The 20,644-nt window shown below is 36.7% G+C and overlaps 1 protein-coding gene across 4 annotated transcripts in view; it reads right to left on the reverse strand.

Annotated features, from left to right (window-relative positions):
• The window catches only part of CHIC1 (cysteine rich hydrophobic domain 1), a 75,059-nt gene that overhangs the window by 48,385 nt on the left and 6,030 nt on the right, over positions 1-20,644 (reverse strand). For all 4 annotated transcript variants that reach the window (XM_072816588.1, XM_072816586.1, XM_072816587.1 and 1 more), the window contains exon 2: positions 10,069-10,123. In XM_072816588.1, the coding sequence (XP_072672689.1) occupies positions 10,069-10,123 (55 nt within the window). The remainder of the gene's footprint in view (positions 1-10,068; positions 10,124-20,644) is intronic.

Raw genomic sequence — 20,644 nt, forward strand, 5'->3', positions numbered from 1 at the left:
CCCATTCAACTTTTAGCAGGATGCTCTTTAACTTCAACGTGTTTGATTTTTTTCCCAAATTTCTTCTTGTGATTGAGTTCAAGCGTCAAAGCATTATGGTCTGAAAATATGCAGGGGACAATCCATATCTTTTGGTATTGGTTGAGTGCTGATTTATGACCAGGTATGTGGTCTATTATGGAGAGAGTTCCATGTGCACTTGAGAAGAATGTGTATTCGGTTGTGTTTGGATGTAAAGTTCTGTAAACATCTGTGAAATCCATCTGGTCCACTGTATCATCTAAAGCTCTTGTTTCTTTGGAAATGTTGTGCTTATAAGATCTGTCATTTGCAGAAAACGCCATGTCGAAGTCTCCCAGTATTAGTGTATTATTATCTAAGTATGTCTTTCTTTTGGTTATTAATTGATTGATATACTTGGCAGCTCCCACATTAGGGGCATAAATATTCATGATTGTTAGGTCCTCTTGTTGGATAGATCCTTTAAGTATGATATAGTGTTCCTCTTCATCTCTTACTATACAGTCTTTGGGATAAATTTAATTTATCTGAGATGAGGACTGCTACCCCCAGCTTTCTTTTGAGGACCATTTGAATGGTAAATGGTTCTCCACCATTTCATTTTCAGGCTGGAGGTGTCCTTAGGTCTAAAATGAAACTCTTGTAGATAGCAAATAGATGGGTCTTTCTTTTTTATCCAGTGCAATACCCTGCGTCTTTTGATGGGATCATTAAGCCCATTTCACATTCAGAGTTACTATTGAAATATATGAATTTAGTGTCATCATAATACCTATTCAGTCCCTGTTTTGTGGAACATTTCTTTGGGCTTCTTCTTTCTTTTACTGAGTTCCCCTTAATATTTCTTGCAGAGTTGGTTTGGGGGTCACATATTCTTTCAGTTTCTGCCTATCTTGGAAGCTCTTTATTTCTCCTTCTATTCTGAATGAGAGCCTTGCTGGATAAAGTATTCTTGGCTGCAGGTTCTTCTCATTTAGGACCCTGAATATATCCTGCCAGCCCTTTCAGGCCTGCCAGGTCTCTGTTGGAGAAGTCTGCTCTTAATATAATCGTTTTCCCCAAATAAGTTATGGATCTTGTCTCTTCCTGATTTAAGGATTTTCTATCTTTGGAATTTGCAAGTTTCACTATTAACTGTCGAGGTGTTGAATGGTTTTTATTGAGTTTAAGGGGGAACCTCTCTATCTCCTGGATCTGAATGCCTGTTTCCCTTCCCAAATTAGGGAAGTTCTCAGCTATGATTTGTTCAAATATGCTTTCTGGTCCTCTGTTCTTCTCAGCCCCTCTGGAACCCCAATTAAATGTAGATTTTTCCTTCTGAGGCTGTCATTTATTTCCCTTCACCTTTCCTCATGGTCTTTTGTTTTTCTCTTTTTTCCTCAGCTTCCTTCCTTGCCATCAACTTGTTTTCTATTTCACTCACTCTTTCTTCTACCTCATTAACCCTCGTCATTAGGACTGCCAGTTTGGATTGCATCTCATTTAATTGATTTTTAATTTCGGCCTGATTAGATCTAAATTCTGCAGTCATGAAGTCTTTTGAATCCTTTATGCTTTTTTCCAGAGCCACCAGTAGCTTTATAATTGTGCTTCTGAATTGGCTTTCTGACATTGAATTGTATTCCAAGTTCTGTAACTGTGGCAGAGAGTACTGTTTCTGATTCTTTCTTTTGTGGTGAGTTCTTCTTTCTAGTCATTTTGCTCAGGGCAGAGTGGGTAAATATGAGTTGTACTGGAAAAAGGAAGAAAAAATAAAGGAGGGCTATCCTCTGGTTCTATATACTGCAAATCCCTTGACTTCCCCTGGAGCTTTCCATTGCTGCTTGGTCAAGAACTTGCTCTTTCCCTCTCCTTCCAGTTGGTCTTCTGGGGGAGGGGCCTCAAGTGCTGATTCTCAGGTGTGTGCACCTGGGGGAGCTGCCCCGCCCCCTGCCCGGTGCATGGCTCAGTGGGAGCTGTTTATCCTGTTAGGTCCCTGTTCCCTGTTGGCCCCACTCCGTCCCAGGCACAGGGTAACACCAGGAAGAACAACACTGGCGGCAGCCAGCTCTCCAGCTCTGGAGTCAGCTCCCGCAGTAACTACCACATTCTCCCAGTCCACGCTAGCCTGGATGCTCCGGGGGCAGGGGGTGCTGATCTGCACAGCTTGGGGGTGCCTGGAGGCAGGAGAATCCTTGCTGTCCTGTGCCCTCCCCACCTCTGCCTGTCCCGGGGGGGGCACAGGATCCTGGGCTGTGTCCACTGGGCATCCTGGGATCTGTGGTCTGTGCTGCTGGAATCGTGCTCCCGGGGCCAGGGCTCCCAAAGGCAGCAGGGCATAGCGGCCTGAGCTTCTCCTGAAGCCCCGCCAGGCGCACACTCCAGCCTTTTACCGAGATCGGCCCACAGTCTGTGGCACGTTCTCCCCCGGGCACACTTCCTCTGTTAGTGACTCCGGGAGACTGGAGGTTCCACTGCCCCTCCTGCAGTTCTGCCTGAGTTCCCGGCTAAGTGCCTTTCTGTCCGGGAAGAATCCAGTGCGGATTTTTATAGTTCCCTGCTTCTCTGGGAGTGGGCTTTCCCGGAAGGCTTTTGCTTCCCTGCCTTAGATCAGCTCCTTGCAGTGGCCCCTCCCCTACTTGATTCTTTTTAATTTTTTTTCTGCCTTCCTACCATGTTAGAAGTGAAAACTCTTCTCTCTGTAGCATTCCACCTGTTCTCTAAATCTCAGGTCAAATTCATAGGTTTTCAGGATGATTTGAAAGTTATCTAGGTAAGTTGGTGGGGACAGGTGACTTAGGGACCCTACTGCTCCATCATCTTGCCCTGCCCCCTTATATGGGCCTCTCGTAGAGAGCAAATAGACAGGTCTTTTTTCTTTTTTTAAAGATTTTATTTATTTATTCATGAGAAACACAGACAGAGAGAGGCAGAGACACAGTCAGAGGGAGAAGCAGGCTCCATGTAGGGAGCCTGATGTGGGACTCGATCCTAGGTCTCCAGGTTCATGCCCTCCCTGGGCCATAGGCGGCGCTAAACTGCTGAGCCACCCAGGCTGCCTGGCCCCCCCCTTTTTTTTTAACCCATTGTGTCACCCTATGTCTTCTGTTTGCAGCATTTAGTCCATTTACATTCAACGTAATTATTGATACATACATGCTTATTGCCATTTTGTTACTTGTTTTGTGGTTGATTCTGAAGATTTTCTCTGATCCTTTCTTGTCTTTTTTCATGCTTTGCTTATTTTCTTTAGTGATACATTTGGATTTCTTTCTCTTTATTCTTCACATATCTATTAGTGGTTTTTGAGATATGGTTAGTTAGGTTTGTATGTAACCTCTTCTGCATATAGCAATCTATACTGTTGATGGTCATTTAAGTTTGAACACATTCTTTTCTCTTGTCCTCTCCACTTTTTAGGTATATGTTATTTTATTTTATATCATTTTTGTGAGTTCCTTGACATGTTGCAGGAAAATTCATTTTTATTGCTTTTGTGTTTCCTACCTCTATACTGTCACTTTTGGTCTCTCTACTCAAAGAGTCCCTTTAATATTTCTTACAGAGCTGATTTAGTGGTCATGAACTCCTTTAGTTTTTGCTTGTCTGGAAAACTCTTTCTCTCCCCCTGTATTCTGAATGATAGCCTAGATGGATACAGTATTGTTGGCTGCAGATTCTCATTCAGCACTTTGAATATATCATGCTATTTCTTCTGGCTTGCAAAGTTTCTGTGGAGAGATCTGCAGGTACCTTTATGGGTTTTCCTTTGTAATTTAATGACGACTTCTTTTGTCTTACTGCTTTTAAAATTTTTTCTTTATCACAATATTTTGCAAATTTAATTACGAAGTGTCTGTGTGTTGGTCTGCTTTTGTTGATTATGCTGGGTGTTCTCTGTGCCTCCTGGATCTGGATATCTCTTTCCTTCCCCAGATGAGGGAAATTTTCAGCTCTTATTTCCTCAAATAAACTTTCTGCTTTTCTCTTCTTGTTTTTCTGGGATTCCTATAATATGGATGCTGTTACATTTGATGTAGTCACTGAGTTCCCTCAGTTTATTCTCATTTTGCATAATTCTTTTCTCCTTTATTCAGCTTGATTAATTTTCATTACTTTGTCTTCTAGGTCACTAATTCATTTCTCTGCTTCTTCTATCTTTTGTTCATTCCATTAAGTGTGTTTCTCATTTCATTTATATTGTGCCCTTTATCTCTGCTATGTTAATCTTTACCTCTGTGTTAAGGGTCTCACTCATGTCCTCCACTTTTTTCTCAAGCCCAGTGAGTATCCTTATGACCACTGTTCTCTATCAGGCATGTTACTTACATCTGTTTGGCCTAGGTCTCTGGTTATGGCCTTGTCCTGTTTTTTCATTTCAGATAAATTTCTCTGTCTCCTCATTTTGTCTGCCTCTCTGTGTCTCTGTGTGTTAAGAAAGTCAGTTGTTTCTTCTGTTCTTGAAAGTAGTGATTTTATGAAGAAGAGGTCCTGGAGTGCCCTGGAGTGCAGTGTCCCCTGTTTACCAGAACCTGGCCCTTCAGTAGAGTATCCTATGTGTGTTGTTATGCCCTGCTGTTTCATCTGATTCAGTTTTCCTTTTAGTGCATCTGCACTGACTCTCTCCCTGTTGTGGCTGTGCTTACTCTCTGTGGGATCCAGCAGGCCAGCTCTGGGAGGTTGTGTCTACTGGGGAACTTGGGAGCAGAGGGACAGTGTTAGCAAAATTTGTGCTGGATCACTAGTCCTATGCTGGATCCCCTCGAAGCACCGTGGCAGCTGTGGGCTTCAACCAGGGTGGCCAAGGGCACAAGGCTGGGTATGATGTGTGATGGTGGCTGAGGGTGTTTGGTTGGGCACAGTGCAGGAGGACTGCTAGGGGAGCACAACTGAGTGCAGTGTGCAAAGGCACCTGAGGGCACCTGGCTGGGCAGGTGTGCAATGGCACCTGGAGGCAATGGAAAGTGTCCAGAGAGGTACATATGTGGGCATGGCCCATGATGGTCAATCAGCTACATTTTGCATGCAAATTCAATGCTCTTCAGTTCTTCAATTCTTTAGAGGAGTTTAAAAGATATGTCCTTAAAAAAAAAAAAGGTGCCAGGTTGCAATCAAGATTTACCTCTCAGACAGTGATATTCAACTTTTTTCCTAGTCAATTACTTGGCAACCAAATAGAAATTAAAATAAGGAAAACATATTTATATATTTAGCTCTAATTTGTAATATAACATTACTATTGATTCTTTTTAAATTGTGTGTCCAGAAACACACACGTTTTTAAAATATGGTAAATTTTTATGTAAACTCACATAAATCATAAAATTACTGAATCTGTGCACTCACAAATTTAAGTGCTTATAATTAAAATTTAAATTTTTATTTAAAAAGTAAAATTTTTACTTAGAATATTTATTTGGAAGTGTATAAGCACAGATAAATAAAAGAGGGAGGCTAAAGCCAGAAATGAATCAGTTTAAAAAGTAAAAACTTGTTTTTTGTTAAAATATTATTAATAAAATATATACCAAGGTATGTAAAATTTGCTATTTTTTTCTTTTATTACATGCTTCTGGAAATAACCAACGGTTTTACAGAATGTGGCAATTTTCCTTCTTTCCTGCTAATACTTTCCACCTTTAACACATAATCATATCAATTAGTACTCTATTACCATGGGAAAACTAAAAACTACAATACTGAAGTTACTAAAAATGAGAATTCAAGTTTTTTGAAGTCATAAGATAAACATATTGGAAGGAAAACTTCTAGAACTTCAAACAATAAAATAAAATCTGCATTTTGCCTTTTTAAAAAGGAGGCCAGGATTGTCTTTGGGAAAAAAAATCTGTATTTGAATAACAGTAAAAGTTATAAAACAGATGATGAGGGCATTAGAAATGAGAATTGGTTAATTCCTAATTTTAAACATTGTGAAAAAAATGTTTAGTTAACTGTGGAATCAGGGTTTTACTCATTTACTTCCACATAACTCAGTATCTTTAGTAATGAAAGCTGAATGGGAGCCTTTTACCTTCTAGTTGAATGGCAGGTTGTAAAGAAAAATTTAATTCCTTTTGACTTTCTTGGAAAGAAAGAAGCAAGCCACATCATAAAGGTAGGGGAAAGGGTCATAATATTTTATAGCAGGATACAAGAGACTCTGCAGACAGAAGAAAATATAAGCAAAACCCAGCAAGACTGTTTGCCTCTTCCAATCATGAGGAACACAACCCTATCAATCACCTGTCATATTGGGTCACAATAGTAATGGTCGATTTTATGGCTTAGGGTTCCTCCAACACTGCACACCCATCTCCTCATAATACCATTTAATTGTTTCAAGCTGAGGGTTGGAAGCTTTTATTTCTTCTAAAGTTCTGTGGTTCTTTCATTTTCTGTTCACCATAATCTATGTGTATGCACCTGATTGATATACCCTATCATGATAGGAAGACTTATCTTTAGTGAAACAATCTTTACTGCACTTGATACAAAAGGTTAACTTTTTATTTGTATTAGAAACATTAACACATAAGAAGCACAAGATTAATACTGAGCCACAGTTTGTCAAAATGGCTTTACATTTTCAGAATTAACTCTGTGGAATACTGTTTAGTTAGGCATAAAAGCTACTTAGAATCCCATTCATGCCAGAAGACTGATTTTGTAAAAGGTAGATATATTTTTCTATTTTAGATACTGCATTTATTCATTTTTAAATATTTTACACAAAGGTTGCTAAGTTTGGAATTCAGACCCTCCTTTTAGCTTTTTTTCCTGGTTAATGTAATTCTTCTTGCCCCTTCCCCCAGTTATCAGAGAAGCATTTTGATAATTCATAGTAACCTATACAAATACAACAGTGTGTAATAGACAAAAACTGTTTCATTAAAGAGAAAAATGAATAAAGCTAATGTTATCACCATGTGACTTAAAAGTCAGACTTTCAGCATTCCTTTTAGTGTTGTTTTCATCACTAAAAACTAAACTAAGATAATATCATAGTGTCATTTGTGCCTCATTTAATATATGAGAATTCTCATCCACTTTAAATAATGCACACTAGAATAAATATCCAATCATTGATATGTACTACAGAAATGGTCACCTGAAAATAAAGGATATCTTTAAGAACATCTCACATTCAGATCACTTACGTCTTGTAAATGCATACCAAAAGCAGCTTAATATTCTTATTCTAGTTCTAAAAAAAAATGTATTATCTTTTGCAATGGTGGAGTTTTTAGTTTTAGAAGGCTTGTAAAGAAATGAAGAAGTATGAAGGAATATTCTGAATATTTTTTGGGCATATAAAACTGGCCAATTTCAAAGATGGATAAATTTTGTGCTTGGGAACTGATTTTCTTTCTTTTTTTTTAAAAAAGATTTTGTTTATTCATGAGAGATAGAGAGAGAGTCAGAGACATAGGTAGAGGGAGAAGCAGGCTGCATGCAGGGAGCCCGATGCAGGACTCGATCCCAGATCCCAGGGTCATGACCTGAGCCAAAGGCAGAAGCTTAACCACTGAGCCACCCAGGGATCCTGGGAACAGTTTTTCTTTTTGATTATTCATTTTCTAGAATTCTATGGGCTTGTAATTCAAACTTTTTTAAAAAAGATTTTATTTATTTATTCATGAGAGACAGAGAGAGGGAGCAGCAGAGACACAGGCAGAGGGAGAAGCAGGCTCCATGCAAGGAACCTGATGTGGGATTCGATCCCGGGATTCTGGGGTCATGCCCTGAGCTGAAGGAGATGCTCAACTGCTGAGCCACTCAGGCATCCCATGTAATTCAAACTTTTAAAAAACAAACCAGTATTAAAACTGAATGTAACTGCCCAGACAACACATGCAGCTGTACCAGGGAAACATATTTTCTATTGGAGATGTTTTAATTCACATTTTCTTTAATATTGAATTTGTCACCTTTCCACCAACACATTATTATTCAAGAGATTTTTCCACAGCTATTTTTTTCTGTTGGAGAAAACATTTATGATTAATTCATATAAAACAAATCTAAGTTTGAACTGCTGCTTCCCTTGGCAAATTATTCTAAATAATCAGGATAGGAAGGTAGAACATTGTAGAGAGTGAGGCCAAAACCTCTTTATGAGGGCTCTTTGTATTCTAAAAAGGTAAATGGACATATATTTTCTGTGAACGTAGCCAGGGAGTATTTCCACTCGCTTATTATATGGAATGATTTAACATTATACTTTAGGAAAGAGAGAAAAGGTCAACAGTTAAAAGGATAAACTACTGATGGGACCAGTGAATAAACTGTTTCTCAGATAATGTAAAAGAAGCAAAAACAGCTAAAAATTGAAAACTGGAAAGAAAAAAATTAGAGAAATAATCAGGATGAAACTGAGATATACTGGTGAAAAGTGGTCAATAGCAACCACAAATTTATACTGGGAAGCTAATAAGTACCTGACAATATATTAGTTTTATACATGCTCTTTCATTTAACACTTACAAGAAGTGAGGTACTGTTATCTTCATCTCTATTTTTCACTTAAGAATTGAGGCTCAAAAAAAAAAGAACTGAGGCTCAAAGAAGTGGCTTGCTCCAGGCCACAAAGCCAGTAAGTGATAGACCTTGTATTCCAACCCAGAACTGATTTCAAAGTTTAACTACTCTATAGTGTCTCTTGCTTGCTCCCATTTTTCAGATGGTAAAGGAAGCAAATAAAGTATAAAATACCTTTCATGATTAAATAAAATAGAATTTCTTATAATTTTAATGATAATTCTCATGAAAAGAAATAGCTCTGCTATATTTCTCTCCCCATCTACTTCTGAATAAGGCTGGGGAGAAGATTGGGATTAGGCCAAAAGTGAAAAGCAAGCAGCTGGAAAATATATCATGACCAAAAAGAGTCAATATTAGATGTATTTTATCCCATTCTCAGAGTTTGGAATGAGAGGACAAATTAAATTAAGGTTTGAATTGGTAACATAGTGACATGGTTGAAAAATCAAAACATTACTAAAAGATACTCCAAAAATGGTGTCATCCTTACCCTTGCCTCCATCTATCTCATTCCCCTTCTCCCATCAAGGTAACCACTTTTATTTAGTTCCATGTATAGCCTTCTACAACTTCTTTACACATTAATATGTGCTTATTTCTCTCCTTTATTACACATACCAGAGACACTGATTTGCACCTTGCATTTCTTACTAACATTATGAGAAAAATTAACAATAAGTTGCATAAAAGCCCTTTAGGGAATGGAATAATTTTAAAATACAACTAAAATCCATTCTGACAAGCAGCATTATTCTAGTACTAAAATTGAACAGAACAATATTAAATTACAGGCTTCAAAATACAAAAAGTTAATTTCTTTTAACTCCAAAACATCATTTCAGCTATTAACCATTTGGAAATTAGTATTTTGTAATATAATGCCTTTTCTCTTTCTTCTATATTTCCTCAAGTAACAAACACGTGTAAATAACTTTTTGTCTTAGTCAAAGTATTTTCCTTTGGGCTTAGAAGTTAGCATTACTGTTATAAGAGGATTTTCCAAACAGTTTCAAATCCTAGGAAGTCTGGTAACATTGAACCTCAAGTTTGAAGATACTGTTGAATGTAGAGGAACCAGGGAATAGAAAAGTAGCAAGTCCAATTCTAGAAACTCAAGCTATCTAAAAGGCAGACCAACTCCTAACTAAACATTTGATTCTTTTGACTTCTATTGCAGGACACTTTAAAAATAATAGAGTGATACAAAGTTAAACAATTATAACTTTTGTTAACTCTAAAAACATTGGGATTACTGACCCAAATGAAAACAATTACAGCTACTAGTGCTTAGAATAAAGGCAACACTGGAAAATCTGAACAGATAAGCAAATAGTGGTTGGCATTCATGGACAATGAACAAGATAACTGGTCATGGTGACAGCTTTCAGTCACTGACACAGCCTCCAAGTACCCTGGTCTCTTATTACCAACATTACCAGGGAGCCAAAGCATTTGTCCTAACACGGAATAAGCTATAAAACAATGCTTTTAGAATTGAAAAGCACAAAGTAAATTCTCACTTACCTTCCCTGTTAGAACTGAGGGAAATTCAGTATCAAACTTGTTGCTCAAGCCAAACCTTAAAAACAAAGAACAAAATATATTCTACCCAGCATATTTAACTCTTTACTTCTCTCCCTTTTTAAATAAAAAAGCTATGCATTTTTCTTTTGATGTGGTGATTTAAAAACATGTCCTAAAAATAATTTTATGTTTTTTACAGAAAACAAATCTTTGACTATTAATCTGAATTAACAGTCAAAGAAACTTATGATGCAAATGTTAAAGTAGGATTCTAACTGCTATCCACGAATGACGTGGGATTAAATAATCACAAATCAGAGCTGGAAATAAGATTTTTGACTGAATGTTTCTGTTAAAACCCATTTTTGTTGATAACTATAGATCTGACTGATTGGTAGTATATACGACTGGATGACACTATTGTTTCTACTTTAATGTATATATGAAAATTTTTCTAATAAAACTAATTTAAACTTTGGAACTGTAGCTGAAACACTTATCATCAGTTAGTATTCAGATACTCAAAGGTGGTCTTTACAAATGGCTTTCACTCAACTTGTTTCAAGAAAACGGGTCTCAGCCTTGAAAGCTCTGACTCAAGTAAGCTCATTGCCATGTGTTTTCAGAACTCAAGATTAATTTCATAAGCCTTCAATTCACCTACTTGTTGGTTTCAGTAGTAATAATAAAGGCCATTTCCTGCATCTTAGATGATATATCACAGTGACAATAATTTTATAGTATAGTGTAGTATTGTATAGGGGTTGACAGGTGGTGAGCAAAAATGAAGAAAACAGGATTATTTATTGAGAACTCCTGGTGATGTAGGCAGTAATAGTAATGGTTACCAGTAACTATCCACTTACTATGGGTTAGACACTGTGCTCGATAAATATATTACTTCTAATGTTTGCAATCCTGCAAGAATGATAGTCAACCCCTCTTACATACAAGAAACCTAATACTCAGAAATTTTTTTTCAAAAACTAATTATGAAGAAAGAGAAATTAAGGAGTCAATCCCACTTACAATTGCACCCAAAAGCATAAGATACCTAGGAATAAACCTAACCAAAGAGGTAAAGGATCTATACCCTAAAAACTACAGAACACTTCTGAAAGAAATTGAGGAAGACACAAATAGATGGAAAAATATTCCATGCTCATCAATTGGAAGAATCAATATTGTGAAAATGTCTATGCTACCCAGGGCAATTTATACATTCACTGCAATCCCTCTCAAAATACCATGGACTTCCTTCAGAGAGTTGGAACAAATCATCTTAAGATTTGTGTGGAATCAGAAAAGACCCCCAATAGCCAGGGGAAGATTGAAAAAGAAAACCAGAGCCGCGGGCATCACAATGCCAGATTTCAGGTCGTACTACAAACCTGAATCGAGACAGTGTGGTACTGGCACAAAAAAGGACACATAGATCAATGGAACAGAATAAAGAACCCAGAAATGGACCCTCAACTCTATCATCAACTAATATTTGACAAAGCAGGGAAGACTATCCACTGGAAAAAGGACAGTCTCTTCAATAATTGGTCCTGGGAAAACTGGACAGCCATGTGCAGAAGAATCAAACTAGACCATTCTTTTACACCATACACAAAGATAAACTCAAAATGGATGAAAGATCTAAATGTAAGACAAGAATCCATCAAAATCCTAGAGGAGAACACAGGCAACACCCTTTTTGAACTTGGCCACAGCAACTTCTTGCAAGATACATCTACGAAGGGAAGGGAAACAAAAGCAAAAATGAATTATTGGGACTTCATCAAGATAAAAAGCTTCTGCAAAGCAAAAGAAATAGTCAACAAACCTAAAAGACAACCTACAGAATGGGAGAAGATATTTGCAAATGACATATCAGATAAAGGGCTAGTATCCAAGATCTATAAAGAACTTATTAAACTCAACAGCAAAGAAACAATCCAATCATGAAATGGGCAAAAGACATGAACAGAGATTTCACCAAAGAAGACATACACATGGCCAAGAAGCGCATGAGAAAATGCTCCGTATCACTTGCCATCAGAGAAATACAAATCAAAACCACAATGAGACCTGCCCTACGACCCAGCAATTGCACTGTTGGGGATTTACCCCAAAGATACAGATGCATGAAACGCCGGGACACCTGCACCCTGATGTTTATAGCAGCAATGGCCACAATAGCCAAACTGTGGAAGGAGCCTCGGTGTCCATCGAAAGATGAGTGGATAAAGAAGATGTGGTTTATGTATACAATGGAATATTACTCAGCTATTAGAAATGACAAATACCCACCATTTGCTTCAACGTGGATGGAATTGGAGGGTTTATGCTGAGTGAAGTAAGTCAGTCGGAAAAGGACAAACATTATATGTTCTCATTTATGTGGGGAATATAAATAATAGTGAAAGGGAATATAAGGGAAGGGAGAAGAAATGTGTGGGAAATATCAGAAAGGGAGACAGAACGTAAAGACTGCTAACTCTGGGAAACGAACTAGGGGTGGTAGAAGGGGAGGAGGGTGGGAGTGAATGGGTGACGGGCACTGTGGGTAATTCTGTATGTTGGTAAATTGAACACCAATAAAAAATAAATTAAAAAAAAAACCGCAATGAGATACTACCTCACACCAGTGAGAATGGTGAAAATTAATAAGACAGGAAACAACAAATGTTGGAGAGGATGTGGAGAAAGGGGGACCTTCTTGCACTGTTGGTGGGAATGTGAACTGGTATAGCCACTCTAGAAATCTGTGTGGAGGTTCCTCAGAGGGTTGAAAATAGAGCTACCCTATGACCCAGCAATCGTCCTGCTGGGGATGTACCCCAAAGACACAGATGCAGTGAAAAGCTGAGACACCTGCACCCCAATGTTTATAGCAGCTATGTCCACAATAGCCAAACTGTGGAAGGCGCCTTGTTGTCCATCGAATGATGAATGAATAAAGAAGATGTGTGTGTGTGTGTATATATATATATATATATATATATATACACACACACACACACAATGGAATATTACTCAGCCATTAGAAATGACGAATACCCACCATTTGCTTTGATATGGATGGAACTGGAGGGTATTATGCTGAGTGAAGTAAGTCAATTGGAGAAGGACAATCATTATATGGTTTCACTGATATGGGGAATATAAAAAATAGTGAAAGGGATTATAGGGGAAAATGAGTGGGAAAAATCAGACGGTGACCAAACATGAGAGACTCTTAACTCTGGGAAACGAACAAGGGGTAGTGGAAGGGGAGGTGGGCAGAGGGATGGGGTGACTGGGTGATGGGCACTGAGGGGGGCACTTGACAGGATGAGCACTGGGTGTTATACTATATGCTGGCAAATCAAACTCCAATAAAAATATACATATAAAAATGAACCTAAGAGTAACCACAAATTAAGTATCTGTAAGAGGTACACAAAAAATAAAGAAAAGAATCCAAGCACATCACTAAAGAAAGCTACCAAATCACAAGGGAAGAGAGTAAGACAAGAAAGGAACAGAGAAGAACTACAAAAACAATAATAACACAAGTAATAAAATGGCAGTAAGTACACACTTAACAATAATTACTTTGAATGTAAATTGAGTGAATGCTCCAATCAAAAGACAAAGGATGACTAAATGGATAAAAAAGCAAGACCTATCTATATGCTGCCTACAAGAGACAAACATCAGACCTAGAGACACATGCAGACTGAAAATGGAGGAAAGGAAAAACTTTCATCATGCAAATGAAGTGAAACGAAAGCTGGGATAGCAATAGTTCTACTGAACAAAATAGATATTAAAGCAAAGACTGTAGCAAGAGACAAAAAAGGAAACTACATAATGGTAAAGGGAACAAAGCAACAAGATGCTATAACAACTGTAAATATTTGTGCACCTCATGTGGGAGCACCTCAATACATGATAGTTGATACAACTATCAACAGACACAAAGGAAGAAGTTGACAGTGATACAAGAGTGGGGTACTATAACATCCCCTTACATTAATGGATAGATCATCCAGACAGAATCAATAGGGAAACAGTGGCTTTGAATGACACATTAGACCAGATGGACCTAACAAATATATTCAGAATATTCCATTGTTATTGGATGGAATATTCAGAACATTCCATCCAATAACAATGGAATATTCATTCTTTTCAAGTGCATATGGAACATTCTCCAGAATAGATTACATGTTAGGGCAAAGAATAGTCTCAAAAAATTAAAAAAGATTAAAGTCATCTCATGCATCTTTCCTGACTACAGGTTATGAAACTAGAAATCAATCACAGGAAAAAATCTGGAAAGAATACAAATACATGGAGGTCAAATAACATGCTACTAAACAGTGAAGGGATAAACCAAGAAATCAGAGAAAATTTAAAAAATACACTGAGAAAATGAAAATCAAAATGTAGTGGTCCAAATCTTTGGGATGCAGCAAAAGCTTTTCTAGGAGGGAAGTTTATAGCAATACAGACCCACCTCAAGAAGCAAGGAAAATCTCAAATAAGCAATATAACCTTATACCTAAAGGATCTGGAAAAATAAGAACAAAACTCAAAGCCAATAGAAGGAAGGAAATAAAACAGTTATGAGCAGAATTAAAAAAAAAAGAGTCTAAAAAATTAATGGAAGCAATCATTGAAACCAGAATTTGGTTTTTTGGTTTATCAAGAAAATTGGTTAGTTGGTTTCAGATTTATTCAGATTTATCAAGAAAACTTATAAATCTTTAGCCATACTCATAGAAATAGGAAGAGAGAAGGCACAATTAAATAAAACCAGAAATGAAGAGGAGAAATAACAACTGACACCACTGAAATATAAAGGCTTATAAGAGAGTATTATGAAAAATTATTTATCAACAAGTTGGGACAAGCTAGAAGAAATGGATAAGTTCCTAGAAACATATAACCTTCTGAAACTGAAGCAGGAAGAAATAGAAAATTTGGCAAACAAATTACTAACAACAAAATGGATTCAGTAATCAAAAAAAAAAAAAAACCCAACACACAAAAGTCTGAGACTAGATGGATTCACAGGTGAATTATATAAAAAATTTAAAGAAAAGTTAATATCTATTTTTCATAAAGTACTATAAAAGAGAGAGGATGAAGGAAAGTTTCCAAATTTATTCTGCAAGGCAAGTATTACCCTGATGCCAAAACCAGATAAAGACACTGCAAAAAGGAGAGAAAACTACAAGCCAATATCTTTGATGAACATAGATGCAAAAATCCTTGATAAAATAATAGCAAACTGAATCCAACAATACCTAAAAAAAAAATCATTCACCATGATCAATTTGGATTTCTTCCAGGGATGTTTAAATGTGGTTCAATGTTTGCAAATCAATCAATGTGATGTAGCACATCAGCAAGAGAAAGGATAAAAACTATGATTATCTCAATAAATGCAGAAAAGCATTTGATAAAGTACAACATCCCCTTATGATAAAAAAATGGCAACAAAGTAGGTTTAGAGGGAACATACCTCAACATAATAAAGGCCATGTATGAAAAACTCACAGCAAACATCATCCTCAGTGGTAAAACACTGAGAGCTTTTCCTCTAAGATCAGGAACAAGACAGGGATGTCTACTTTCATCACCTTTAATCAATATACAACTAGAACTAGAAGTTCTAGCCACAGAAATCAGATAAGAAATAGAAGACACCAAATTGGTAAACAAGACTTAAAACTTTATCTATTTGCAGATGATATATTATATATAGAAAAACCTAAAAACTTCACCAAAAACCTACTAGGAAAAAAAAAACCTACTAGGACTGCTTAATGAATTCAATAATGTCACAGGATACAAAATTAATATGCCGAAATCTGTTGCATGTGTACACTAATAATGAAAGTAACAGAAGGAGAATTAAAAAAATAATTCCATTTACTATACACCAAAAAAAAATAGGTAGGAATAAACTTAACCCAGGAGGTGAATGCCCCATACTCAGAAAATTGATACACTGGGGAAAGAAATTTGAAGATGACATAAACAAATGGAAATATATTTCATGCTCATAACTTGGAAGAACCAATATGGTTAGAATGTCCATACTACTCAAAGCAATCTACAGATTTAATGCAATTCCTAAAAGAATATCAATGACATTTTCCACAGAACTAAAACAAATAATTTTAAGATTTGTATGGAACCATGAAAGGCCATGAATAGCCAAAGCAATCTTGAAAAAGAAAAAAACTGGAGTCATCACAGTCTCATATTTCAAGATATACTACAAAGCTGTATTGATCAAAATGGTATGGTACTGGCATAAAAATAGACATATAGATAAAGGTTAAGAATAAGAGTCCAGGGCAGCCCGGGTGGCTCAGCAGTTTAGCACCGCTTTCAGCCCAGGGTGTGATCCTGGAGACCCAGGATCGAGTCCCACGTTAGGCTCCCTGCATGGAGCCTGCTTCTCCCTCTGCCTGTGTCTTTGCCTCTCTTTCTCTCTGTCTCTCTCATGAATAAATAAAATAAAAAAAGAATAAGAGTACGGAAGTAAACCCATGATTTTATGGTCAATTAATCTCCAACAACGGAGGTAAGAATATACAATGAGAAAAAGACTATTCAACACATGGTGCTGGGAAACTGGACAGCTACATGCAAAATAATGAAACCAGATCACTTTCTTACACTATATACAAAAATATGATCAAAATGGATTAAAGACCTAAATGTGAGACCCCAAACCATAAAATTCCTGGATGAAAACACTAGCAGTCATTTCTTTGACATTGGTCATAGATAAATTTTTTTAGGTCTGTCTCTTCTGGTAAGGGAAACATAAGCAAAATTAAATGATTGGGACTACACCAAAATAACAAGCTTTTTTACACAGTAAAGGAAATCATCAAAAAACTAAAAGGCAACCTACTGAGTGGGAGAAGATATTTGCAATGAAGAGTTAATATCCAAAATATATAAGAACTTATATAACTCAACACCAGGAAAACAAACAATCTGATTAAAAATGGGCAGAGAATTTGAACATTTTTCCCAAGAAGACATATAGATGGTCAACAGACACATGAAAAGATGGTCAACATCACTAATCTTCAGGGAAATGCAAATTAAAACTATAATGAAATACTACTTTACACTTGTCAGAATGGCCAAAATCAAAGTGATAAGAAATAACAAGTGTTGGTGAGGATGTGGAGTAAAAGGAACCCTCATGCACTGTTGGTGGGAATGCAAACTGGTACAGCCACTGTGGAAAACAGTGTGGAGGTTCCTCATAAAATTAAAAATAGAAATACCATGTGACCCAGTAATTCCACTACTGGGTCTTTAACCAAAGAAAATAAAACCATTAATTTGAAAAGATACACGCATCCTGTTTAATGTAGCATTATTTTTAAGAGCCAAGATAGAAGCTACACACACACAGGAATATTACTCAGCCAATAAAAAGGATAAAATCTTGTAATTTGCAACATGGATGGACCTAGAGGGTTTAATGCTAAGTGAAATAAGTCAGCCAGACAAAGACAACATGATTTCACTGATATGTGGCATTTAAGAAACATCACAAATGACGAAAAAAAAAAAAAAAGAGACAAACCAAAAATCGACTGCTAAATACAGAGAAGAAACTGGTGGTTGTCAGAGGGGAGGCGGGTGGGGGATGGGTAAAATGAATAAAGGGAATTAAGAGTACACCTATCCTGAGGAGTATTGAGAATGTATAGACTTGTTGATCCACAGTATTGTACACCTGAAACTAATATAACATTGTATGGTAATTATATCTTAATAAAAAAAAACCATGTTCCTACCTCATTTGGAGATTGCTGCTATTATAGATTTTTCAGGCTGCCATTCTTTTACTATGTATCAAATATGTAGAAGATATAGACAGATCTATCCTTCAAAACATAAAGAATATTTTTATTATTTTAAAAATTCTGAGGTTTGCTATTCTCTTTGAATTTAGCACTGAGCAAGTGAACTTTCCTCTGTTTCCACTTCCTTAATATTCTCTCCTTTCTTGCCCATTTAGAATTTCCCTTTGTTGCTGTCATTTTAACTGAAAATAATCTTATTGACTAAATTTATTCAGAAAGACAAGTTCATCATGTCTTATTTAATTTTATATCCTCTTCCTAGAACTTTTCTCCTTGACTTTGCAGCTTTGTCACACTGTTGATCATTCCCTTCCTAACACTCTCTCTCCCATCCTTTCACTCTCTAACATTCTTGCCTTTCCCCAAAATTTAGCTTTTAGTCATCTGCTTGTCTTTCGAAAGGAACTTTAACAGCTCATCTATATTTTATAGTTTGACAGCACTTCTATGCTGATGACTATCAAATCTGTATCTCTACTTCTGTATTTTCCAACATTCTCTGGTCTCTAACTACATACTGAAAATTTTCTTTTCGATATCTTGTTAAAAACAATACCACCTCAAGCAAAACATGTCTAAAATTAAATGTTATCTTTTTATTGGAAACTAGTACCCTTTCAAATTTCTCATCCCTATCAATGGTACACTGACTCTCTTTAACTCTCTTGGTATTGGTTTTGCACCTCCTCTCTCCTATTTTTTGTACCTTACTTGCTCTAAGGTGGCCCCAAGTCCTGTGATTTGATTCTCTGAAATAGTTCTCATACTCATTCTTTCCCTTCCACTGCAACTGCCATATTGGCTGTTGTCTTTGCTCAGGTGGTTCCTCCTGCTTCCCCTCCCTAGTTTAAATCCTATGTAACCTTTGAGGCTCAAGTCAAGTCCCAACCCCTGCTGTTATGACTTGAATGCTCAAGCTTTTATGGATTCCTTCTTTCTCTGAATGCTCACAGATGCTTCTAATCTGTACTATACAATTCAACAGCTAGTAAAATATTTTCCATTATCCTTTGCTACTCTATAGCAATATCTTAAAGGCAATTTTCCTGTTAGTTTTTTAAAGCAACTTGTACTTTGCTTTTTTTCTGTATTCTTCATAGTGCTTAGGCCAGTATACAAGTTCTCTATACTTGCTATATTCACATTACTAATTTTCTTCTTTAATATAAAAAGGGATTGTCTTTTCTAAAATATAAAAATTATATTAGAAATGGTAAGAGTCTCATTTTACTTTTTAAAATACTTCTTTAGGGATGCCTGGGTGGCTCAGCAGTTAAGCATCTGCCTTCGGCTCAGGGTGTGATCCCGGAGTTCCCGGATCCAGTCCTGCATTGGGCTCCCTGCATGAAGCCTGCTTTTCCCTCTGCCTGTGTGTCTCTGCCTCTCTTTCTTTCTGTGTCTCTCATGAATAAATAAATAAAATCCTAAAAAAATAAGATAAAATACTTCTTTAGAGGCTATATACATGTCTATATTTCAAAAGGTATATAGGCAAACTAGGCTTTACTCTCATAATTTTGGCTAAAAGGCAGTAGCAATCCTATTCTTGCCTACCAGGAATTTTTTTCTTTTTTTTTAATTTTTATTTATTTATGATAGTCACAGAGAGAGAGAGAGAGAGGCAGAGACACAGGCAGAGGGAGAAGCAGGCTCCATGCACCGGGAGCCCGATGTGGGATTCGATCCCGGGTCTCCAGGATCACGCCCTGGGCCAAAGGCAGGCGCTAAACCGTTGCGCCACCCAGGGATCCCAGGAATTTTTTTCTTATCTTTCTTCATTATAGACTCAGCACTTAAAAAGAATACTTAACTCAAATAACCTTAGGCATAACATTTCACTTGATACCTACTAGGAAAACGTTGAAATGGCTGCTGCTGAATAAACACCTCAGCTCTGTTTCATAAACAAGCTATTAAGAACTGTGAGTCCACAGAGGTTAGAGAAGATCATCTACCCATTACTGATTAGTGATAGGCATTAGCCAAGATATGGGGGTTTTTCAGCATTAGATAAATAGGCACTTGGGAACTTCTCACACTGTCTATTTTATCGGCTTCATTAAACACAGAGACTATTATGTGTTTGAAGCTGTCCTAGCTGGTGGTTCCTAATGACTGTATTTTATTTGTCAAGTATCTTCAATGCTTTAAGTTTTTAGTTTCTTGGATGATTCTTTGGAGTAAAGGAAACTGAGGCAAAGAAGGATGGGTCCTCTTAGTTGCTCTTCCTTCCTCTCTCCCTCCCCACACCACCCCCCCCATTGTTTTTAATCCCTTTGGAAATGGCTACACACTAGTCTTTGAAAACACTTTACAAATTAAAGCTTATGTGTTCAGGTTGTTTAAGAAAACAGATAAAAATAGTAAAATTCTGCCAACAAGAAACACGAATTCACTAGAAAATTATGTACTTATAGTAGAGATTCTGAAGTGTATACATTGAACTTTATTTACTATACCATGAAAAAGGAAAGTCTATGCCATAAAATTCAAAGATATTTTCAGAAACATTATAGTTAAATCTCTTTAATATTTTATATAAAAACAATCACGTCTTGCCACACTGTAAAATGGCAAGTTACCATGACTTCAATATTCTGAAAGCCTAAAATCTTTTTTTAAAGGAAATTTTATTTACTTATTCATGATAGATACAGAGAGAGAGAGACAGACAGACAGACATACAGACAGAG

The sequence above is a fragment of the Canis lupus genome, chromosome X, assembly GCF_048164855.1.
Source record: "Canis lupus baileyi chromosome X, mCanLup2.hap1, whole genome shotgun sequence".
NCBI classification, from domain to species: Eukaryota; Metazoa; Chordata; class Mammalia; order Carnivora; family Canidae; genus Canis; species Canis lupus.